Here is a 24,953-nt window from a genome sequence, read left to right on the forward strand (position 1 = left end):
TACATAAGTGTTTCCCCAAAAGACCCTACCTGTCATACGCTAGGGCTGTTAGTTCTTTGTTCTGTATGTTGCAAATATTTTTCCTCAGATTATTTAGCTTAGCTCTTTCCCCGCATTTCTTTTTTTTTTTTTTAATATATTTTATTGCTGAAACCGGTTTGGCTCAGTGGATAGAGCGTCGGCCTGCGGACTGAAAGGTCCCGGGTTTGATTCCGGTCAAGGGCATGTACCTGGGTTGTGGGCACTTTCCCAGTGGGGGATGTGCAGGAGGCAGCTGATTGATGTTTCTCTCTCATCGATGTTTCTAACTCTCTATCTCTCTCTCTTCCTCTCTGTAAAAAATCAATAAAATATATTTAAATAAAATAAATAAATAAATAAATATATTTTATTGATTTTTTACAGAGAGGAAGGGAGAGGGACAGAGAGCCAGAAACATCGATGAGAGAGAAACATCGATCAGCTGCCTCTTGCACACCCCAACTGGGGATGTGCCCGCAACCAAGATACATGCCCCCGACCAGAATCAAACCCAGGACCCCTCAGTCCACAGGCCGACGCTCTGTCCACTGGTGTTCTTTCCAGACTACTTTGTAGCAACTTGTGAGTTTTGAGCATCACCTTCAGCTTGAACTCTTTGCAGATGGGCTCTAGGAGAACTTCAGGCTGTGACTACACTTGCAATGGATTCACCAAGGAAGCTTAATGCACCCTCCACTGGATCATTTTCTCAGATGTCCGATGAAGGATGCAGTATTCAGCTGACACTCAAGCTGTCTCAGAAGCACTAGCAAAGAACCTTAGTAACTTGACTCTCAACCCTAGTATCAAATTCTCTTCCCATCCACAAAAACATTCACCCCAACAGCAGGACAGAGAAGGAGAATTAACGGGGTATATAGTGGGAAGGAGTCATGGACTGGTCTACAGGAGGAAATATGGAGTGAGGGCAATGGCAAGTCTTAAAAGAGACCTCAACCCCTAGCTGGTTTGGCTCAGTGGATAGAGCATTGGCCTGCGGACTGAAGAGTCCTGGGTTCGATTCCGGTCAAGGGCACATGCCTGGGTTGTGGGCTTGATCCCCAGTGCGGGGGGCGGGGGGGTGCAGGAGGCAGCTGATCAGTGATTCTCTCTCATCATTGATGTTTCTGTGTTTCTCTCTCCCTCTCCCTTCCTCTCTGAAATCAATAAAAATATTTTTAAAAAGAGACCTCAAGGGACAGTTTCCAATATGGCTGAGGAGAAGGAATGAGGCTTTTCAAAACCGCAGGAAGAATAGGAATGAACCTGTATTTCAATGTGACTGTTGTCATTGCCTATCACATCCAGGTCCTTCTGGCATTTCTGAGAATTATGACATTGGGGTCATTTTAGGCATACACTGTATTCTTGTACTTATTTTAAATTTTAACACATTTTTTGATGTACTATTTCAATTTTTAGTAGCAAATGTATGTATAGGGCATCTTCACTAAACTTGAGGCATATCTGAGAAAAAATATTTTTCCTCAGACTGTCTTTTTTTTAAAAAATATATTTTATTGATATTTTACAGAGAGGAAGGGAGAGAGATAGAGAGTTAGAAACATCAATCAGCTGCCTCCTGCACATCTCCCACTGGGGATGTGCCCGCAACCCAGGTACATGCCCTTGACCGGGATCGAACCTGGGACCTTTCAGTCCGCAGGCCGACGCTCTATCCACTGAGCCAAACCGGTTTTGGCAGACTGTCTTTTTTTAAAAAATATTTTTTATTGATTTCAGAGAGGAAGGGAGAGGAAGAGAGAGAGAGAAACATCATGATGAGAATTATTGATTGGCTGCCTCCTGCACACCCCACACTGGGGATCAAGTCAATAACCTGCCGACTGAACCTTGACCTCCCAGTTCGTAGGTCAACACTCAACCACTGAGCCACGCAGGCCGAGCCTGTCTTTTGTCTTAAAAGACTAGACTGGCTGGTTTTGCCTGTGAAGAAGTTAAACATTTTGAGCAGAGGCAGTGCCTGCTCCAGAGCTCAACATATGGTCTGAGAATCCTGCAGAAAAAAAGCTGGCTCAGTGTGAGGTGAGCAGGTGGCCGCTGTGTGGAGGCTGTGCATTAACAAAGTATCCATAGAGAGCACTTACAACTCAATGGATTCAAAATCCATTAAAAATTCAGAAATATAACTCTTACATGAAGGCAAATCAATAGCCCTAGCTGGTTTGGCTTAGTGGATAGTGTTGGCCTGCAGACTGAAGGATCCTAGGTTTGATTCTAGGTCAGGGTCATGGACCTCGGTTGCAGGCAGACTCCTCCCCAGCCTGGGTCCTGGTCAGGGCTTGTGCAGGAAGAAGGTAACCAATTGATGTGTTTCTCTCATATTGATAATTCTCTCTGTCTTTCCCTCTCTCTTCTACTCTCTCTGAAGAATCAACGGAAAAATATCCTCCTGGGAGGATTAAAAAAAAAAAAAAAGGAAATCAATGGACTCTGGGATATCCTTGCTCAATAGTTACAAAATGGGTCATTCTGAAATGGGTTTATGTATAATCATCCTATATAATAAAAGCCTAATATGCTAAGTGTCCAGTCATCCAGTTGGCCATCAACCAATCAAAGCATAATATGCTAATGATATGCTAAGGCCGCTCAACTGCTCGCTATGATGTGCACTGAGCACCAGGGGGCAGACAGTCAACCAGTTGGCCAGTCGCTATGACGTGCACTGACCACCAGGGGCAAATGCTACGACCAGTAGGTTAGCTTGCTGCTGGTGTCTGGCCAAATTGGACTGAGCCCTCCTGTGGTCCCTCCCGTGGTCCCTCCCCAGCCAGCCAACCTCCCACTTCCCTCCCCAGCTCTGATCGTGCACTGGTGCGGTCTCTCGGCCTGGCCTGCACCCTCTTGCAATCTGGGACCCCTCAGGGGATGTCAGAGAGCGGGTTTCAGCCCAGCGACGGAATGACCGCTCACTATGACACACACTGACCACCAGGAGGCAGGCGCTCAATGCAGGAGCTTCCCCCTGGGGTCAATGTACTCCCACAGGGGGAGCGCCGCTCAGCCAGAAGCCGGGCTCATGGCTGGCGAGCACAGCAGAGGTGGCAGGAGTCTTCCCTGCCTCTGTAGCAGCACTAAGGTTGTCCAACAGCCAGCTTAGGCCTGCTCTCTCAAGAGCTCCTGGACTGCAAGAGGGCACAGGCCAGGCTGAGGGGATCCACCCCCCCAAGTGCACGAATTTTATTCCCTGGGCATCTAGTCAATAATAAGAACTTTCATAAAAGTACTGGCTGGAATGGCATCTCTGTATGGTACAGATGTAGATGCAGCAAACCTCAGGGAAACATTCCCAGACTTGCAATATGAAGTCAGGAATAAAAATGATCTTACATGGGAAGAAATTGTGGTAGAATTGGTATGCAGTGTTTCTAAAGAAGATCATAGTAAGTTTTATTTGCATGCTTCTAAGCCAGTGGTTCTCAACCTTCCTAATGCTGCGACCCTTTAATACAGTTCCTCATGTTGTGGTGACCCCCAACCATAAAATTATTTTCGTTGCTACTTCATAACTGTAATTTTGCTGCTGTTATGAATCGTCATGTAAATATCTGATATGCAGGATGTATTTTCATTGTTACAAATTGAACATAATTAAACCATAGTGATTAATCACAAAGACAATATGTAATTATATATGTGTTTTCCGATGGTCTTAGGTGACCCCTGTGAAAGGGTCGTTCGACCCCCAAAGGGGTTGTGACCCACAGGTTGAGAACCGCTGTACTAAGCCATGATGATGAAGGAATGGTTTTTGGAACAAATGTTGACCTGAGAAAATTAACACTTTTTTTCAGAGGGGATTTTTGCAGAAGTCTAACTGAAAACCCAACCTTTTCATTATTCAGGCCCACCAAGGTACAGAACTGGACTGTGGTATTGAGACTGACAATGATTATAATGGTGTTGTGACATGTTAGAAAATACCAGTTGAGCCTGGTGTGGCTCAGTTGGTTGGGCATCCTACCATGCACCAAAAGGTTGCTAGTTCAATTCCCAGTCAGGGCACATGCCTTGGTTGCTGCTTGATCCCCAGTAGGGGGCATGCAGGAGGTAGCCAATCAATATCTCTCTCCCTTCCTCTATGAAACAAAGCCTATCTAATAATAGACAAACATGGTAATTGACCATACCTTCACCACACCTCCCATTGGCTAATCAGTGAGATATGCAAATTAACCGCCAACAAAGATGGCGGCTAATTTGCATACTGCAGGCAGGGCAGGCAGCACCAGCCACCAGCGCAAGCCACCATCCAGGCCCCCGTGTGCGACCCTAGAAGCCCCAGAAGCCACCTGCTTGCCGCCCGTGATCGGATTCGATCCCGGGCCACTGGCCAGCCCCAGAAGCCCCAGAAGCCACCTGATATGGCAGTAACTCTATCAGTAAGCACTATGAAAGTCAGTGGCATAAATGCACCAATTAAAAGACAGATTATGAGGGTGAATCAAAAACAAAACCCACTTTAAATATAAAGACACATATAGATTAAAAGTAAATGAATTAAGCTGCAGCCTGTTTTGCTCAGTGGATAGAGCCTTAGCCCGTGGACTGAAGGGTCCCAGTTCGATTCCAGTCAAGGGCATATACCTCAGTTGCTGGCTTGATCTCCAGTCCCTATCAGAGCATGTGCAGGAGGCAACCAATCAATGTGTCTCTCCCTTTCCCTTCACTCTCTCTAAAATTCAGTGGAAAAATATCCTTGGGTCAAGATTAACAAAAACAAAGTAAATAGATTAAGTAACATTAAAGAGATTATAAGAAAAATATATTCCAAATTTTGTTACTTGTATAATGGTTATGTTTAAATTATTAACACCTAAGAAATTGGGTGAAGGGTACATATAATATGCTGTAGTATTTTATAGTTTTTTTTTACATGTATGAGATTATTTCAAATTAAAATATTAAAAAATTAAAAATTAATAAAATATTAATTGAAATGTATCTGCATTACATAAAAAATCTCCTAATTGCTTCTAGCATAATTTATTAAATTGTGCTAAAATTTATAAGGGTTCAATTAAAAAATATCTTAATTCTAAATGATATAATAGAAAATATATAATAGTGCAGTTATAAGCACTTATCTGAAAATAAAAATTTAAAGAAGTGAATTTAAAGAAGGGATTAGCCAAAGAAAATATATGCACAACCCATGGACACAGACAACAGTATGGTGATGGCCAGAGGGAAGTGGGGGGCAAGAGCTGGGTAGAGTGGGCAAAGGGGGGAAATAGGGACATCCTATATAATAATAATAAAAGGCTAATATGCACATTGACTGAACGGCAGAATGGCCGGTTGCTATGATGCGCACTGGCCAACAGGGGGCAGATGCTCAATGCAGGAGCTTCCCCCTGGTGGTCCGTGCACTTCCATATGGGGAGTGCCACTCAGCCAGAAGCTGGCTCATGGCTGGCCAGCGCAGAGGTGGTGGCAGGAGCCTCTCCCACCTCCGTGGCAGCACTAAGAATGTCCAACTAACGGTTTAGACCCGATCCCTTGGGGGCCTAAGCCTTTAGTTGGACATCCGCCAAGGGCTCTCTGGCTGCCAGAAGGATGTCTGACTGCAAGCTTAGGCCTGATCCCCCAGGGAGTGGGCCTAAGTCGACAGGTGGACATCCCCCAAGGGGTCCTGGACTTCAAATGGGCACAGGCCGGGCTGAGGGACGCCCCCCCGCCCCCCCCCCCGAGTGCACACATTTTTGTGCACCGGTCCTCTAGTATATGTGTGTGTGTGTGTGTGTGTGTGTGTGTGTGTGTGTGTGTGTATATATATATATATATATATATATATATATATTTAACTTTAAGCCCAGGCAGACTTGAAAAACCACTTTAGAAGTACAAACACATAGTCATTGAAATAAAAATCTCAACAGATGGATTAAGACACAAAGAGATGGCCCCAAAGAATCAGTGACTTGAAGCCGGTGCCTTGGAAATGACCTCCTGCCTTGCTCCCTCGTAGCTGCTGCTGCTGCTTTCCCTGAAAATTGCAGCAGCTCCTCCTCAGAGATCCAGGCTCTGGCTCTTCAACGCCCCTCATCCTGGCTCCTAGGCGTCTGATGACACCAACTTCTCTTCTTCCCCTGCTCTGGGGGCGGCAGCTTCTTCCTGTGCTATCTCTGCTACTGCGGTTTCCCGTTTTGCACATTCCGTCTTCCAACCCTGAGTAACCAGCCCCTTATATTCAAGCTCCAGGTCCTTATCTCTTAGCTCCTTATAGTATGACAGCAGAGAACTTCTCCTACTTCCTGTATCTGCAGGGCTGACAGAGCTGAAAATCACAGTGTTTAATTGTTGCTGGAAGCCGGTCCATCCTTGCTGCTTGACACAGTCGCTGCAGGGAGGAAACATCTGCACAGCATAAGGGACCTGGGGTTTAATGGCATACTGTTCTTAATATGTTTGCTTCCCTTCTTGGCGCTATGTGTTTTAACCAAGGTCACCTCTCCGAGAAAGGTTGTTTCCCCAGGTGGGAATTTTTCCCTGGAGTTAGGGAGGGAATGAAACCCCTTAACTAAGTTCCAGGCAGGTAATTAATCACTTTAACTACGAACAATCATGCTTAAGCTACATAATCTTTACTTAGAATAATCTCCTTCAGTTACTTCCTTGTAGCTTAATAGAACAATAGAGTAACCGTGGAATGGAGATAAGAAACGCCCTAACCTTTGGAATAGAATTGATAGGATTAAAATCAACCAGTATAAATATAGATGTAACAAGACAATAAACACAGAACCTGGCTGGAGAACCTGGCCAGAACCTAGATGGAGAACCTAACTATGCTGATCAACTGAATGCTGCTGTCTCCGTGTCATTCTTTCTTCGTCGACTCCATGCACACCTTTGGGAACCCCTGGATCTGTTGGGGCTGGACCCCAACAAATTGTGTGGGTTACAGAATCCCAATGTCACTTGAATTCCCAGTATCGCCATGATTCTTTTTTAAAAAATATTTTATTGATTTCAGAGAGGAAGGGAGAGGGAGAGAGAGATAGAAACATCAATGATGAGAGAGAGTCATTGATTGGTTGCCTCCCCCACTGGGGATCAAGCCTGCAACCTGACTATGTGTCCAGACCAGGAACCACCAAACCGTGACCTCCTGGTTCATAGGTCGATGCTCAACCACTGAGCCACGCCAGCCGGGCTCTCCATGTTTCTCATGTGAAAGGTAGGACAGAAGTTGGAGGAGCAGGGCCCTGAAACCTGGAACTGGGACATCTGGTCACCCTCCATTGAAGCTGACTATCAGGAAGCCCCCAGTCCCTCTGAGCCTCCCTTGCTGATGTGAGTAGCCTGCCTTCTCATGTCTGGGGGACTGGTGCTCCATTGCTGGAGGACTGTGTCATTACCTCACTTGGGAAGGTGCCTTTCCAGGTGACACCTGTTGTCCTTGAGACCCATTGCAACCATCCCCTTGACATTAGACCCATAACTAGTGTCAAACACCTATATGCTCCAGGGAACAGACACGAAGTCTAACCCAAGAGGAAATAGCTCACACATCAATAAAAATTTCCAGCCCACCCTGGCTGGTTTGGCTCAGCAGATAGTCAGCTTGTGAACTCAAGAGTCCCGGGTTCGAGTCCAGTCAAGGGCACATGCCCCAGTTGCAGGCTCAATCCCTGGGGGGCAGGGGTGCAGGAGGCAGCCAATCAATGATTCTCTCTCATCACTGATGTTTCTCTCTCTCTCTCCCTCTCCCTTCCTCTCTGAAATCAATAAAGGTATATTTAAAAAAATTTCCAGCCCACAGTGTGGCTCGGTGGTGAGCATCGATCCAGGAACCAAGAGCTCTCTGGTTCGATTCCCAGTCTTAGCAAGTGGAATGTGGTCTAAGGAGCAAAAGGGAATGTCAGTTGTCAGTTCCCAGGGGAGGGAGTATTGATTCAATTATTTGATCAGACCTAACATTCCAGCCTTTTTGCCCTAAAAAAACACCACAATCTTTCCAAGCCACAGCCATTTATTACAGTGCCAGGTTATCCCGGAGAACAGGTATGCTTGGGCAGGAATCCCTCCCTGGAGGGCCGCACACACAATCCTTCCCCCTCCTCTGTCAAGTAACACTAAGAATACTTTACTTCCCGCCTTCCCCATCTCCAAAAGTTTGGACAGACACCTCTGGTAGGCAGCACATTCCCGTGTGACTGGCCCAGTTCTGCCCACCTCTCCCTGGATACTGGGCTCCTGCGGTGGAGTGGGGGGCGTGGGGGGGCAAATCCATACTTTATTTTTACTTTTTAAAATTGATTTTAGAGAGGAAGGGAGAGGGAGAGAGTTTAGAAACATCAATGATGACAAAGTATCATTGATCAGCTGCCTCTTGCATGTCCCACACTGGGTATTGAGCCCACAACCCAGGCATGTGCCCTGACCAGAATCGATCCTGTGACTCCTGGTTCATAGGCCGATGCTCAACCACTGACCCACGTTGGCCAGGCCGAAACCATGCTTATGGAGAGCCACCCAGACACACTTAGGCGGCATTGGAACATGGTGGGGCTTGGTAAGGAGTGTGTGTGTTGTGGGGTGGGGGGGAAGGGGAGACGCACATTCTGGGCCCTGGGAGGGTGGACACTGCTCTCAGAGGCCTGGACTAGATGGGGCGGGAGACCGAGTGACCATAAGGAATCGCAGCCCTCTTTCTCCTCTTCTCCATCGGGAGCACAACGTCTCTTTTCTCTGCCCCAAGAGGGTGGGCAGGGAGGACCCAACGGTGCTCTCGGGGTTCCCTGGAACCTGGATTTCGGTGGAGGCTCGTCATTGGCCTTTTTCCCGCGGGTGGGCAAAGACCACCCGGTATCGGCACAGTCTGCGGACTTCTAGGTTACGACGGGGAGTGGGGGCGTGGGGGCGCGCTTCGGCCTCCGGCCTCCCTACCGACAAAGGAATGCAAATCGAGGCTCCAGCATGGCGCGTCCACTGCGGGCCCTGAAGCCCAGAGGGAGGCAGAGAGCGTGTCACAGGCAAAGTGAATCCTTAGAACAAGCTCGCAGCCGCGCAGCCGCCGTGAGCCCCACTCGGGGGCACTTCCCCTTTTTCAACTCAAGAACAGAAGTTTTTCATAGTTACAATAAAGCCTCGGGCCGAGTTCTACGCCCAAGATGGCCAGCTGGAAAGGGCTTTCCCGTGCTGATGTGGCTGGCCCCCATTCGCTAGCTCACTGCGGTCGGGCTCTCCGCCTCTTTCCGGTCCTGCGCATGTACTCGGCTGCCTGCCCGCAGGCGCAGAGCGCCTTCACGTCTATGGTCTACGAGTCTGATAGAGTGTCCACCCGCCCTCGCCAGGACTCTATGGTTCCTACGCGCGAAGAGAGGCGGCCTATATAAACCATGCGCAGGCGTGGGAGCGTCTCTTTCCCTTCGGCGGGGTGAGTGGTGAGTGTTCCCTCCTCTCGCTGTGCCCTCGCCGCTTCCCTCCCGTGGTTCGAACCTTGTCGTCGCCTTCTGACTTTTTCTGTTTCATTGCAGCCACTGAGGATCCTGGTGTCGCCATGGGTCGACGCCCCGCCCGGTGGTGAGTATTGAATCCATGTAATTTGGCTGCTGGAAGAGGTATAGTGCATTTGACTGCTTACAATCGTGGGGTGGAGCCTCCCTAGTACATACAGCTTTCCCTATTTTGGGAATAGACTCCATCGTTCTCCCCTATACCTTCCGTATCGCTTTAGGTCTTCGTTTAGATCATGTGGTTCTTTAATTTAAAACTTAATGCCGACCTTTAAGCGCTTCCACAATTTTATTGGGGTGTTGTGTTGACCCTTTCCTGCATTTCCGAGCCAGTTTCAGGCTAGAAGCGACGTCTGCCTTGCATCCCGCCCTTTGTCCTGGAAATTGGCCGCCTTTTGAAGGCTCAATGCCTTCTGGGCCTTTGTGTGCCTTTCCCTTAGTTCGGGGCTGGGTGTCCTGAGAGCCCAAGTCTTGTGTGGCCTGCAGAGGGCGTCGGAATCCTTCACGCGGCTTGGAAGCCAAATGCCACGTGCCCAAAAGTCCATGTGGATGGCATGAACTGTGCTACTTTTATGCAGCAAATATGTAGTATACAATGTCTGGAAGTGAGAGGTGTTTTTTTAACTGGGAGAGTCTGTTTCAAAGGATTGGCCTTGTAAGAAATTGAAAACCCAGTAAGAGGTCAAGAAAGATTTTTGCCTACATGGTTGTCCTCTAATAACTTTTGGCCACCTAGTTGTGACTGTCTTGCTTTAGCGCCACGCCAGACATGGAGGCAGCTTACCGATTGGCTTGTGCCATCCCCTCCTGCAGTCGTGGAGGGAGCACTGAAGTGCCTATTGACCAGTTAACTTGTGAATCCCTGCAAACCTGGGTTTCTCCCCTCTCCCCCTCCGCAGTTACCGGTATTGTAAGAACAAGCCGTACCCAAAGTCTCGCTTCTGCCGAGGTGTCCCTGGTAAGTCGCGGGAGAGCTCCCCAACTGGTTTGGCTGCACTGACTCAGTTGTCGAGGGCACCCCACATACAACTGACCCAAGCATTTTTTCAGATGCCAAGATCCGCATCTTTGACCTGGGGCGGAAAAAGGCGAAAGTGGATGAGTTCCCACTCTGTGGCCACATGGTGTCAGACGAATATGAGCAGCTCTCCTCCGAAGGTGAGGTGCAGAATTCCTGGTTAATCATACCTATTCCTACGCGCTCCCCCAGCCAAATCCGGAGCTCACAGTACTGGAATTACCAGTTCCCGTTCCTTAGTCATGAACACCCAATTGTGAGCCATGGTGAGTGCTGTGCCATGCTTACTCTGCTGCCTTCCTTCCCCCATCTAGCCCTGGAGGCTGCCCGTATTTGTGCCAACAAGTACATGGTGAAAAGTTGTGGCAAAGATGGCTTTCACATCCGAGTGCGGCTCCACCCCTTCCATGTCATCCGCATCAACAAGATGTTGTCCTGTGCTGGGGCTGACAGGTGAGCTGGGGGGTTTTCACATAACTTGAGGGTCTCTGTTGAGCTTGATTATAGTAGTAGAGCAAAGAGATGGCCCCACATAAAGACTCATCCATCCATGGCAAAGCCAGCTTAATGGCTGGCAAGATATCGTGGGCAGTTGTATGTTGGAGGGCTTTCAGATGAGCATGGGGGGGCACCTTGGCAGGGATTCTGTGGAGTTTTTTTGGGGGTTCACTGCAGCCAATTAAGCCGACCATGCTCTGTTCCCCATGGGGGCCTGGTGTGCAATGGCTGCAAACAGCAGCATCCTTGGTAGTGTACGCAACCCATTGCTTAGTATGGGTTGCCTTAAGGGACCTTGGATACAGCCCTTTCTGGTGGACACTTGTGTCTGAACTCATGCTGTCCCCAATCTAGGCTCCAGACAGGTATGCGGGGTGCCTTTGGAAAGCCCCAAGGCACAGTGGCCAGAGTCCACATTGGCCAAGTCATCATGTCCATCCGCACCAAGCTGCAGAACAAGGAGCACGTGATTGAGGCCCTACGAAGAGCCAAGTTCAAGTTCCCTGGCCGCCAGAAGGTAACAAGTGCCATAACCTTCATCCCTCCTTTCCTTGCCCACTGTCCCCAAATATGTAAACTCAATTCGTTTTTTCCCCAGATCCACATCTCCAAGAAGTGGGGCTTTACTAAGTTTAATGCGGATGAGTTTGAAGACATGGTGGCCGAGAAGCGCCTCATCCCAGATGGCTGTGGGGTCAAATACATCCCTAATCGTGGTCCCCTGGACAAATGGCGAGCCCTGCACTCATGAGAGTCTCAGTGCTGCCCCCACCTTACACCCACCAATAAATCAATTTTTCAGCCATATCTTTGCATCTAGATTCATGGGGGGTGGGGGAGCCTCTGGGAACCCCAGGATCACTGCCCTTTGTCCTCCCGGAAAAGGCTGACAACAGATCAGGGCCAGGGAACAAATAAGCCCAGCACAGCAGCCCAGATAGGACATTGCCTTCCACCTGCCTAGACCAGGGTTTGTAGGTTCGAAGCCTCAGGTCATGGTTAAGTCCTAATGCCTCGAATGCTGCCTTTATAAAGTGCCCTTCCCACGGGTCCTGATGAAGGACTTGTGGCTTCAGGTGGCCCTTGCACTGGTATGGAATCTTTGCTCGTCAGCAGCGTCACGGAATGGGGAGAGTTTGGATCCCTCTGGGGGTGGTCACAGCCATGTTTTAACAGGTCCTCCAGTTTGCCCCCTTCGAAATGTGCCACAGGGGTTGGCAACAGCTGACCTTTGGGCAAATAGTGTGCAGCCCCAGACTGTAAACTTAATGCCCCTAATGTCTTGGTAGCTGTTCTGATTTTTATTAATTTTTAAGAGGCATATCAATTGATTGCTCTACTCATCCAAGGATTCACTGGTTGATTTTTACTGGTGCCCTGGCCAGCTATCAAAACCATAGTCTTGGCATATTGGGACGATGTTCTAACCATTTGGACTTCCTGGCCAGGGCCCTATGATTTTACTACACTCTGTTCTCTGGAAAATGGAACCGTTCTGGAGTTAGGCCCTTCTCTGACCTGTGTCCTGTTGATGCCCTCACATTGGCACAAAGCAAAATACTTAAGATTAGAACTTGTTACAGTTGGAACAATTTGTTACATCAGAGCTGGCTCATGTATTTTCTGCATCTGTATGGTTGGTAACCACTCTCCCTGGGGCTGGACCCAGGATCGGCAGAACACCAGGAAGGCCAGCCCCACTCAGTGATAGCTGCCCGGGAGGGGTGGGGGGAGTCCCTGAGAAACGCACTGGCCACTGAGCAATAGTGCCATGGTGTGCTGACTGGCCTGCAGAGCACGGGACCAGAAAAGACCTGGGAGCCCTAGCTGGTTTGGCTCAGTGGGTAGAGCATCGGCCTGCAGACAGGCTCCTGGGTTTGATTCCAGTCGAGGGTGCATACCCGGGTTGTGGGCTTAATCCCCAGTGGGGGTGTCCAGGAGGCAGCCGATGAATGATTCTCATCATTGATGTTTCTCTCCCTTCCTCTGAAGTCAATTAAAAAATATATTTTAAAAAAAAAGACCTGGGAGAAAACGGTGCTGTCCCCACCCACACTGCACTCATTTCACAGAGGGAAGCACTCAGGCCAATGACAGGAGGAACTTGCTCCATGTCTCTGCAGCCGTGTCTTTTGATATCCCCTTCTCTGGGACATTCCCCGGGTCAGATAAGGCTGGGGGTTTTGGCTTGAGATCCTCGAGTGGAGCTTCCCTACAGTGACAAACCTACCAGAACTAAGGCAGACATCACGTCCTCCCTGGCCACCTTGCTAAGCGTCAGCCTCTGGGCATTGAAGGCACAGATGCGAAAGGCCTGGGCCACGCCCACCAGGAGCAGGAGCACAGCTGGGCAGCGCATGGCTGTGTTTGGGCTGCTGGGATCCTCTGCAGGAATCCAGGTTGCTCCAGGGTGGAGTCCCAGCTGGGCCTGCTTGTGGTTTCAGGAGGACCTGGGGTTCTGGACAGAGAAAGGGATGCTCAGCCTGCTGCCCAGCACCAGCCCCCAGAGCTGCCAGCCTGGACGATTCCTGCCTCTTCTCCTTGTGGACACCTGATGTGGGCACATATGGCTCGGCCTCATGCTCTTAATGGTGACAAAATACACACAGCACGGAATTGAGCATCTTAACCAGTTTAGTGGCGTCAAATACACCCACATTGTGCAACCATCACCACCCTCCATCCCCAGAACTTATTCATCTTCTAAACAGAAACTCTGTCCACATTAAACACTAATCCCCCATTTCCCCTCCAGAGCCCTGGCCCCAGCCACCCTACTTTCTGCCTCTATGAGCTTCCCTACCCCAGGGACCTCACAGAATGAAATCATTGTCCTTTTGTGTCCGGCTTCTTTCACATAGTATAATGTTCTCAAGGCTCATCCATGTTGTAATGTGTGTCAAAATTTCCCTCCTGTTTTGTTTTTTTAAGCCCACAGCACCCGGTATTCTCCTATCCAACTACTAACCAGGCCTGACCCTGCTTAGCTTAGAAGGTCAGGCCAGATCAGAAGGTCAGGCGTGTTCAGGGTGGTGTGGCGGCAGACAAAATCTCCTTCCTGGTTCAGGCTATATTCCACTGTACGGACCGACCACGTGTTGCCCACCCATTCCTCTATGAACGGACACGTGGGTTGCGACCATCTCTTGGCTACTGTGAGCGATGCTGATGGGAGCACAAATATCTTTCAGGTCCCACCTTTCCGTTCTTTTGGGCCTGTACCCAGAAGTGGGATTGCTGAGCCTTATGGGAGCTCTGTTTAATTTGTTGAGGAAGTGCCCTGCTGTCTTCCATAGCGGCTGCACCAGCTTCCAGTCCCAGCAGCTGGTTGACCCCAGCTTTTCACCACCAGTACGAGGGCCATCTTCACAAATATCTTGCTCCACTCCTTTTTTTAAAAAAATATTTTTTCATTGATTTCAGAGAGGAAAAGAGAGAGAGAAACATCAAGGATGAGAGAGAATAGTTGATTGGCTGCCTACTGCATGCCCACACTGGGAATTCAGCACACAACCCGGGCATGTACTCTGATCTGGAATCAAACCATGACCTCCTGGTTCATAGGTCATCACTCAACCACTGAGCCACCCCGGCTGGGCTTTTTTTTTTTTCCGCTCCACTTCTCAGATGTTACCATTTTTTTTATTTTTTTAAATATATTTTTATTGGTTTGAGAGAGAGAGAGAGGAAGGGAGAGGGAGAAATAGAAACATCAATGGTAATAGAGAACCATTGATTGGCTGCCTCCTGCACACCCGCTACTGAGGATGGAGCCCACAACCCAGGCCTGTGTCCTGACTGGGAATCAAACCATGACCTCCTGGTTCATAGGTTGAAAGTCAACCACTGAGCCACACCAAACAGGCTGTTTTTAAAATTTTTTATTGATTTGAGAGAGAGAGAAACCTTGATTTACTGTTCCACTTAATTATGCAATCATTGGTTGATTCTTGTATGTGCCCTGACTGGGCGGGGATCAAACCCGCAACCTTGGCGTAGGATGACACTCTAACCAACTGAGCTACCCAGCCAGGGCACTAGCTGCTTTTACTGACCTCTGTTCTCTGGAAAATGGAGCGGTTCTGGAGTTAGCCAGGTCCCTCTCTGATCTCATGTCCTTTGCAGGTGACCTGTGCACGCCCTCCCACACTGAGGGACTGTCCTAACACACCCCAAGGAACCCTGCGTGTCCCATTTGCGGGCATGTAACAGGGACACAGTGACCATCATTTAATACAACTGTTTCACAAAGCAAACATCATGCTTAAAAAAACAGAGTTTCTTACAGTTAAAGCCATTACATGACAGCCGGTTCATATATGTTCTGTGCATCCGTAGCCTTAGTAACCACTCTGCCTGGGGCCACACTCTACATGGACTGACTGCAGTTCATGGGCTTTGCCACAGGCGTTGGGTGTGTTTGCAGCTATTTTCATTAGATCACACAAATTTCAGTGCATCAGCCATTTTTTCGTGTGTGTGTGTGTGTGTGTGTGTGTGTGTGTGTGTGAAGTGCTTATCTCCATTTTTGTATCTACTGGGATCTTCACGCTGATTCACGTGAATCCCATGTACAATACAGGTGGCCCAGTGACAGATCTGTTCCACACGTGTAGTGTCCCTCCTATCTAGCTTTTCGTTCTCAGTTTGTATGTGTTTCCTTTTTGTCATAATTTTTCATGTGTTGTGATTCCCTTTTCTAAGCCCCTTTCCCCTCCCCCAGCCTCGGGGCCCCTGCCTTCCTCTTACACACTCTCATGCCAGACACAGGCCCAGTAAAAGAACACGAGCCCAACCAAAGAAAAGGCAGAGGGCTGCAGTCCAATAGGGCAGGGCTGGGAAGGGCTGGGCAGGGCTGGGCAGGACCGGATTGGGCAGGACTGGGCAGGGCCGGGCTGGGCAGAGCAAGGAAGGGCAGGGCTGGGCAGGGCCAGGCTGGGCTGCAGTTGAAGCCGTTCAGGAGTCGCTTTGGCCGCAGGGCAGAGGGCCAGGAGAGGCTGGGGTTTGAGTCCTGAGGGCGGTGTAGTCAGCCATCACCTCTGCGGGCAGCAGACGCCAGGGTGGGTGAAGTTCAGGCCCCCAGGCCCAGCTGTGGGGGCAGGAGCAGCAGCAGCAGTGGGGACAGCAACAGAGTGGCCAGGCTGAGGGGCCGGGTCCCATGCCCCGCCCGGCTCAGGCTGAGGCTCAGGCTCAGCTCCACCTCCACGGGGTAGTGGTCACTGACGTTGAGAGCCTGGGGTGGACAGAAGGACAGTGTCAGGGTCAAGGGACTTCCCCGTGGCCATTCCCGCTGCCTCGTTTTACCTGCTCCTCGGTGAGCCGGAAGCTCCGGGGGAAATTGAAGGCAGCAGCTGTGTGCAACAGCCTCCGGAAGCGCTCCCCGTGCACCACGATGCGGTCATAGGCGCAGTTGGTGCTGGCGCGCACCGTGGTGTCCTCGCCGTCGGCGATCGCCCAGTAGAAGTCAGCCTGAGTCCGCAGTATCAGCTCCTCCAGGCGCTTTTTGGCCAGTGAATTACAGTCAGCATTGAAGTCCCCCAGCAGGATTATGTCCTGGAGAGGGTGCAGCAGTTGTGTCAGGCCACCACGCCATCCGATCCCCCTCTCTCCCATGCAACCTGCCCAGCCCTACCTCGCCCTTCTTCTTTTTTTCTTTTTATTAAATAAATGTTACTGATTTTGTACAGAGAGGAAGGGAGAGGGATAGAGAGTTAGAAACATGGATGAGAGAGAAACATCGATCAGCTGCCTCCTGCACACTCCCTACTGGGGATATGCCCGCAACCAAGGTACATGCCCTTGGCTGGAATCGAACCCGGGACCTTTCAGTCCGCAGGCTGATGCTCTATCCACTGAGCCAACCCGGCTAGGGCTCCTACCTCACTCTTCCAGCGCCGGGAGGCATCCAGAAACACGTCATACAGGGCGTTCAGCTCCTGCTCCACGGCCTTCGGAGTGGTGTGTAGGGGGACCAACACCAAGCTGGGAAGGTCTGCAAGGCCCCAGGGATGGAGGGCTCCCACCCACTCCTGGTTCTTCTACACGCAGCCCCCTCTGGGTGACCGAGCCCCCAGCAGAGCCAGCCAGCCCCCCTTCCCGCTGCCCCACAGCAGGGCCAGCCTGCTTCCCCTCTTACCCTTGCTGGGCAATGTGAACTTGGCCACAAAGGGCTCCCGGGCAAAGAGGTCGTCCTTGTCATTGTACAGGTAGGAATCCTGGACCTCCATCTTGTGTGACCTGGGGGACCGAGGGATGGGAAGCAGTGGTCCCACATCACTGATTCTGGTTTGCAAGTGCCAACATCAGAGCTGGCACTCAGGGAGGGGGCCTCTGCCAGCAGCTCTGTTCCATATGGCCACAGTCTTCCTAGCCTTTTTTCCCTCTTCCTAGCCTTTTTTTCTAGAATTTTATTGAGAGAAAATTCACAAACCATAAGCCCAGCCCGTGTGGCTCAATGGTTGAGTGTTGACCTATGAGCCAGGTCTGATTCCTGGTTGCGGGCTTGATTCCCAGTAGGGGGCGTGAAGGAGGCAGCGGATCAATGACTCTCATGACTGATGTTTCTATTTCTCCCTCTCCCTTCCTTTCTGAAATCAATAAAATATCTTTTTTTAAAAAATATATTTTATTGATTTTTCACAGAGAGGAAGGGAGAGAGATAGAGAGCTAGAAACATCGATGGGAGAGAAACATCGATCAGCCGCCTCCTGCACATCTCCCACTGGGGATGTGCCCGCAGCCCAGGTACATGCCCTTGACCGGAATCGAACCTGGGACCCCTCAGTCCACAGGCCGACGCTCTATCCACTGAGCCAAACCGGCTTCGGCAATAAAATATCTTTTAAAAAATTCGCATACGCCCTGGCTGGTTTGGCTCAGTGGATAGAGCGTCGGCCTGCGGACTGAAGGGTCCCAGGTTCGATTCTGGCCAAGGGCATGTACCTGGGTTGCGGGCACATCCCCAGTAGCGGGTGTGCAGGAGGCAGCTGATCGATGTTTCTCTCTCATCGATGTTTCTAACTCTCTATCCCTCTCCTTTCCTCTCTGAAAAATCAATAAAATATATATTAAAAAAAAGGTACCTAAAACCTTCAAAAAAAAAAAATTCACATACCATAAAATTCCAGTGGCGTTTGTTACACTCACAAGGATGTAGAACCATCACTACAATCAATTTTAAAACATTGTTAAACATTGTTTAAAAAGAAACTGTATCCATTAGCATCCACTTACCATTCTCCTCCCCCAGAACCCCTGGAAGTCACTTATCTATTTTCTGTCTCTGGATTTGCCTATTCTGGACATTCCGTGTGAATGTAATCAAATCATGGCCAGTGTGGCTCAGTGGTTGACCATCATCCCATGCACTAAGAGGTTGCTGGTTTGATTCCTGATCAGGGCACATGCCTGGGTTTAGGTCTCGATCCCCAGTGTGGGGCATGCAGGAGGCAACTGATTGATGTTTCTCTTTGTCTCATTCTCCCTTCCCCCCTCTCTAAAATCAATAAAAAAGATATTTTTAAAAAATAATAATATGCTCCCTAGCCGACTTGGCTCAGTGTATAGAGCGTCAGCCTGTGGACTGAAGGGTCCAAGGTTCGATTCCGGCCAAGGGCACATGCCTGGGTTGCGGGCTCGATCCCCAGTAGGGGGCGTGCAGGAGGCAGCCAATCAATGATTCTCTCTCATCATTGATGTTTCTATCTCTCTCTCCTTCTCCCTTCCTCTCTGAAATCAATAAAGAAATATATTTAAAAAAATAAAAAAATAATATATGATCTTCTGTATCTGGCTTCTTTCCCTTAGCATCGTTTCCAAGGTTCACCCATGTTGGAGCATGGGCCAGTATTTCATGTCTGAATCATATTCTGTTGGAGAGAGACCACCTTTTATGTGTCCAGCCATCAGCTGATGGACACTTGGGTCATTTCCACTTTGAGGAGTTATGAGTGATGCTGCTATGAGCATTTCTGTGTGGACATTGTTCCGTCATTATTATTTTTAAAATATATTTTTATTGATTTCAGAGAGGAAGGGAGAGGGAGAGATAGAAACATCAGTGATAAGAGAGAATCATTGATTGGCTGCCTCCTGCACGCCCCACACTGGGAATAGAGCCCACAACCCAGGCATGTGCCCTGACCGGGAATCGAACCGTGACCTCCTGGTTCATAGGTCGATGCCCAACCACTGAAACATGCCAGCCGTGCTCCCCCATTATTTTGGAGTGAATTCTAGACATTATATACTTCCATCTATATAAAAAAATAGGTGCTCAGCTGATGTGGCTCAGTGGTTGAGCATCAACCTATGAACCAGGAGGTCACGGTTCGATTCCTGGTCAGGGCACATGCCCAGGTTGTGGGCTTGATCTTCAGTATGGGGCGTGCAGGAGGCAGCGATGAATGATTCTCTCTCATTATTGATGTTTCTATCTCTCTCTCCCTCTCCCTTCCTCTCTCTGAAATCAATAAAAACATATAAGAAATATTTAAGAAAAAAAAATAGGTCTCCTTCCCTGGCAGTCCCCCTTGCCCTCACGATCCTGACCACAAAGGCTCCCCCGAGACTCCTCCCAGGATCTGAGGGCTGTTTCTGGAGCCGTGTCCACCGGAGGCCCACGACAGGCCCTGCTTGAGCCTCTTCCCAGAAGCTGCAGCCAGCCACTCCCAAATGGGGCAAGACACGCCCAGAGCCCCCGTGGCTTCCACGGGAGAGGCAGAGGGGCCTGGCATCTGTGCGTGGAGAAGGCAGGTGAACACCGAAGCTGGCAAGGCTAGAGGAGAGGCAGAGCCCAGATTAAAGGGCCCAGGAGAAGAAGTGTGAGAGAAGGTGAAGGATGCCCTGGGAGGAAGGGGTCTGGGACGACTCAGCCATCTCACAGCGGGCCAAGTGCCAAGTCCGCCCTGGCCACCATGTGTGCTTACCTGTAGATGTACACGTACTTCTCCATGTATGTGCTGCGCCCCAGGAAGGGGCTGCTCAGGGAGCTGTAGGGCCCAGAGTCATCAAATCTGCCAGGAAAGGGGAGCCCAGGGTCAGGGACCCTGAGGCTCCAGGGGGCCCCGGATTAGACCCACAGAGCCCCGGCTCACCGATTGAGTTCTCGGAGCAGGAGGTAGAGGGCGCTGCCAGAAGAGTCCACCAGCTCCTGCAGCACCGTGATGTCACAGCGAGCCAGGATCTGTAGGACACCAGCAAGGCCGGCCCCACTCAGTGCCAGGAGCCCCTGAGAAACTGGCACTGGCCACTGATGTGGGCACGAATGGCATGGCGTGCTGGCTGTGGCCCACAGAGCAGTGGGCCTAGGAAAGACTTGGGTGGGTCCGGCCAGTGTGGCTCAATGGTTGAGTGTTGACCTATGAACCAGGAGGTCATGGTTGGATTCCCGGTCAGGGCACATGCCTGGTTGTGGGCTCGATCCCCAGTGTGGGGTGTGTAGGAGGCAGCCGATCAATGATTCTCTCTCATCATGGATGCTTCTATCTCTCTCTCCCTCTCCCTTCCTCTTTGAAATCAATAAAAATATATTACACGCCGAAACCGGTTTGGCTCAGTGGATAGAGCGTCGGCCTGCGGACTGAAGGGTCCCGGGTTCGATTCCGGTCAAGGGCATGTACCTGGGTTGCGGGCACATCCCCAGTGGGGGATGTGCAGGAGGCGGCTGATCGATGTTTCTCTCTCATCGATGTTTCTGACTCTCTGTCTCTCTCCCTTCCACTCTGTAAAAAATCAATAAAATATAAAAAAATATATATTACACAAACAAACAAAAAGACCTGGGAGAAAGCTGAATGCCGTGGCCACCCTCACTGCACCCATTTTCCAGAGGAAGAGACGCAGGCCAGTGACGGGAGGAATGTGCTCCATGTCTCTGCACCTGTGTTTCTTGATGTCCCTTTTTAAAATATATGTTTTGATTGATTTCAGAGCGGAAGAGAGAGGGAGACAGAAACATCGATGATGAGAGAATCATTGATCGGCTGCCTCCTGCGTGACCTCAACCAGGGATCGAGCCCGGAACCCGGGCATGTGCCCTGACCGGGAATCGAATCGGACTTCCTGGTTCATAGGTCGACACTCAACCACGGAGCCACGCCAGCCGGGCTTTTTCGATGTCTCCTTCTCTGGGACATGCCCCAGGTCAGGTAGGGCTGGGTGGGGGCTTTGGCTCCTGGTCCTCAGGAGTGCAGCTTCCCTACAGTGATGAACTTACCCGAACTAAAGGGTCCATCACGTCCTCCCTGGCCACCTTGCTAAGCGTCAGCCTCTGGGCATTGAAGGCACAGATGCGAAAGGCCTGGGCCACGCCCACCAGGAGCAGGAGCACAGCTGGGCAGCGCATGGCTGTGTTTGGGCTGCTGGGATCCTCTGCAGGAATCCAGGTTGCCCCAGGGTGGAGTCCCAGCTGGGCCTGCTTGTGGTTTCAGGAGGACCTGGGGTTCTGGACAGAGAAAGGGATGCTCAGCCTGCTGCCCAGCACCAGCCCCCAGAGCTGCCAGCCTGGACGATTCCTGCCTCTTCTCCCTGTGGACACCTGATGTGGACACATATGGCTCGGCCTCATGCTCTTAATGGTGACAAAATACACACAGCATGGAGTTGAGCCTCTTAACCAGTTTAGTGGCGTCAAATACACCCACATTGTGCAACCATCACCACCCTCCATCCCCAGAACTTTTTCATCTTCTAAACAGAAACTCTGTCCACATTAAACACTAACCCCCCATTTCCCCTCCAGAGCCCTGGCCCCAGCCACCCTACTTTCTGCCTCTATGAGCTTCCCTACCCCAGGGACCTCACAGAATGAAATCATTGTCCTTTTGTGTCCGGCTTCTTTCACATAGTATAATGTTCTCAAGGCTCATCCATGTTGTAATGTGTGTCAAAATTTCCCTCCTGTTTTGTTTTTTTAAGCCCACAGCACCCGGTATTCTCCTATCCAACTACTAACCAGGCCTGACCCTGCTTAGCTTAGAAGGTCAGGCCAGATCAGAAGGTCAGGCGTGTTCAGGGTGGTGTGGCGGCAGACAAAATCTCCTTCCTGGTTCAGGCTATATTCCACTGTACGGACCGACCACGTGTTGCCCACCCATTCCTCTATGAACGGACACGTGGGTTGCGACCATCTCTTGGCTACTGTGAGCGATGCTGATGGGAGCACAAATATCTTTCAGGTTCCTCCTTTCCGTTCTTTTGGGCCTGTACCCAGAAGTGGGATTGCTGAGCCTTATGGGAGCTCTGTTTAATTTGTTGAGGAAGTGCCCTGCTGTCTTCCATAGCGGCGGCACCAGCTTCCAGTCCCAGCAGCTGGTTGACCCCAGCTTTTCACCACCAGTACGAGGGCCATCTTCACAAATCTCTCCCTCTCCACTTCTGAGCTTTTTTTTAAAGTATATAGTTACCTTTATTATAATTCATAAAAGCATTAGAAATTGATTTTTAAAATGACTGTTACACCCTAACCGGTTTGGCTCCGTGGATAGAGCGTCGGCCTGCGGACTGAAGGGCCCCAGGTTCGATTCCGGTCAAGGGCATGTACCTTGGTTTCGGGCACATCCTCAGTAGGGGGTGTGCAGGAGGCAGCTGATCGATGTTTCTCTCTCATCGATGTTTCAAACTCTCTATCCCTCTCCCTTCCTCTCTGTAAAAAATCAATAAAATATATTTTTAAAAAAGTGACGGTTAGGTTCTCATGAACTTCTGCTCTCTGTTCATTCAGCTATGCCCAAGCCGGTTTGGCTCAGTGGATAAAGCGTCGGCCTGCGGACTGAATGGTCCCAGGTTCGATTCCAGTCAAGCGCACATGCCCGGGTTGTGGGCTCTATCCTCAGCATGGGGTGTGCAGGAGGCAGCCGATCCATGATTCTCTCTCATCATTGATGTTTCTATCTCTCCCTCTCCCTTCCTCTCTGAAATCAATAAGAACATATTAAACATAAAATTAAATGATCTCAGATACACCAATCACCCCACCAAATCAGCCCACTGCAGTGTCTGATGGCCCCTTTCCCATGCCCCACATCATTGGTGAGCCCCTCTTGTACGTCTTATCAGCTGGAGCCCTCTTCTTCCTGAGGGTCTCCATTTATTTTTGTCCTAGCCTCACCCAGACTTTGCTCTTTCGGGTTCAGCTCCTTGATCCACCCTGTCCATGTGGCTCTCATTCAGTGACATCCTAAGTCCCTCTACTTCTGTCTGCCTGTCTCCTCTGTCATCTTGTCACCTTTCTCCTGGGGCTCACTTTCTGCCTCTCTCAGGCTCTTCCTGCCTCTGTTGTTCTTGGCCTGTCTTGTCTGTTCATCTCTCATGGCTTCTCTGCATATCTGCGCTCTCCTGGCTGGGCATGGTGCCTGTTCCTCCCTTGTCACCTGCTCTGTCACTCATGCTAGTTTGGGTCTCCCGCCCTGGTGCCTATTTTGGGATGGATGTGTGTGTGTTAGGCAGCCCTGGGCTGGCAAGGGCAGCTTGGAGGCTCCAGGGCCAGGGGCCCCCAGGAGGGTCCAGGACAAGAAGAACCAGAGTGACTGTACCTGGCCTCAGCCCAAAGCCCAGCCTGGGCTCCCAACACTTGGCCTTGGCCCTAGTCTTGGGGTTCCCTTCCCCTCTCACTACCCCCACCCCTAAGGTGGGTGGCAACTTTGTCCCTCCCTCTGCCCAAAGGGCTTCCATACCTGCGCAGACCAGCTTGTCTACACACCTGCCTCGGCTGTAAGTGGATCGAGACACCCCAATCGCAGCAGCTGCCTGACGGGGACCGGAGAGAAGAGGAACAGGATGCGGTTCTACCCCACTCATCCAGGCCCCGGCCTGCCTGGTCCCTGCCCCGCCCAGCCGCGGGCAAGTAGGGCGGGCGCCTGGCCTGCGGACAGCGGACCAGCCCGCCCACTTTCCCACCAGGCCCCGCCTTCCAGCTGCGGGCGTGGGACCGAGCGGGGGCGGAGGCCCCGGGCTGCAGGCAGAGGTCAGACCTGTGAGTCACAGAGATCAACCGGCAGCAGCTGGTTAAAGAATGGTTGCCTGTGCTGAGAGCGGCGAACAGCTGGCGCCTGAGTGCAAACCCCTATGCATTCTCCCAGGCCCGGCGCTCAGCCTCTGGACTTTCCCAGGCAGCGTCTGGGGAGGGAAGATGCAAAGGCTGGAGCTCATGCTCGACGTAAGGGCGCGAGAGCTTTCTCTCCACGTCCTCCGCCCGGGTCCAGTGTGGCTGCTCAGAGCGGACTGAGAACTGTCCCTGGGAGAAGGGGATTCGAGAGCTGGTAGCTCGGCATCGCGTGGGGGCCGGCACTGTCTCTGTTGGGACAACTGGGGGACTCCGGCGGCGTCGTCTAGGGTAGGAGGTGGGTCTGCATTGGCTGGTTGTGGAGCGGTCCTCAGAATAGTGTCGCCGTTGCCAGGATTAGGGGTAGTGATGAGCAGGTTGGAAAAAAAAATTTTAAATTGCCGAGCCGGTTTGGCTCAGTGGATAGAGCGTCGGCCTGCGGACTGAAGAGTCCCGGGTTCGATTCCGGTCAAGGGCATGTACCCTGGTTGTGGGCACATCCCCAGTGGGGGGCGTGCAGGAGGCAGCTGATTGATGTTTCTCTCTCATCCATGTTTCTAACTCTCTATCCCTCTCCCTTCTTCTCTGTAAAAAATCAATAAAATATATTTTTTAAAAAAATTTTAAATAAAAAAAAAGCATGATTTAAAATAAAAGAGAGACCTCTTGAGGGGTACAGGGCTTGCCTTTGGGGGCGATGAACATGTTTTGGAACTAGTTAGACATGGTGGTTGACAACAGTGCAAATGTATTAAGTGATATGCTATGTATATATTGCTATGTATATGTTACATCACATGTTACATTGTATATCAGATACATGTATACAGGTATCTGTAATATTGTAATTATGTAGGAGCACATATGTAACAGTGTGTATGTTGTA

General features: G+C 50.4%; 2 protein-coding genes across 4 annotated transcripts; one reads left to right on the forward strand and one right to left on the reverse strand.

Moving 5' to 3' along the window:
- The first annotated feature begins 9,389 nt into the window (after positions 1-9,389).
- Positions 9,390-11,832, forward strand: RPL10 (ribosomal protein L10). 2 transcript variants are annotated; one of them, XM_081081839.1, is made up of 7 exons: positions 9,390-9,430; positions 9,531-9,576; positions 10,409-10,467; positions 10,560-10,667; positions 10,842-10,980; positions 11,380-11,542; positions 11,624-11,832. In XM_081081839.1, exons 2-7 carry the CDS (start codon positions 9,554-9,556, stop codon positions 11,774-11,776), a joined length of 645 nt encoding a protein of 214 aa, XP_080937965.1. In that variant the 5' UTR covers positions 9,390-9,430; positions 9,531-9,553; the 3' UTR covers positions 11,777-11,832. The 2 variants fall into 2 exon arrangements, with proteins under 2 accessions (XP_080937965.1, XP_080937964.1); XM_081081838.1 differs by having other exon boundaries at positions 9,419-9,437.
- Positions 11,833-14,898: 3,066 nt separating this feature from the next.
- Positions 14,899-23,863, reverse strand: DNASE1L1 (deoxyribonuclease 1 like 1). 2 transcript variants are annotated; one of them, XM_081081870.1, is made up of 8 exons: positions 23,700-23,863; positions 21,242-21,469; positions 20,121-20,209; positions 19,953-20,039; positions 17,162-17,262; positions 16,905-17,017; positions 16,330-16,578; positions 14,899-16,258 (listed from the first exon to the last, which is right to left on the reverse strand). In XM_081081870.1, the coding sequence occupies exons 2-8, from the start codon at positions 21,368-21,370 to the stop codon at positions 16,097-16,099; spliced, it is 930 nt and encodes a 309-aa protein (XP_080937996.1). In that variant the 5' UTR covers positions 21,371-21,469; positions 23,700-23,863; the 3' UTR covers positions 14,899-16,096. The 2 variants fall into 2 exon arrangements, with proteins under 2 accessions (XP_080937996.1, XP_080937997.1); XM_081081871.1 differs by having other exon boundaries at positions 23,726-23,837.
- Positions 23,864-24,953: the final 1,090 nt, after the last annotated feature.

The sequence above is a fragment of the Myotis nattereri genome (assembly GCF_964212035.1).
Source record: "Myotis nattereri genome assembly, chromosome: X".
NCBI classification, from domain to species: domain Eukaryota; kingdom Metazoa; phylum Chordata; class Mammalia; order Chiroptera; family Vespertilionidae; genus Myotis; species Myotis nattereri.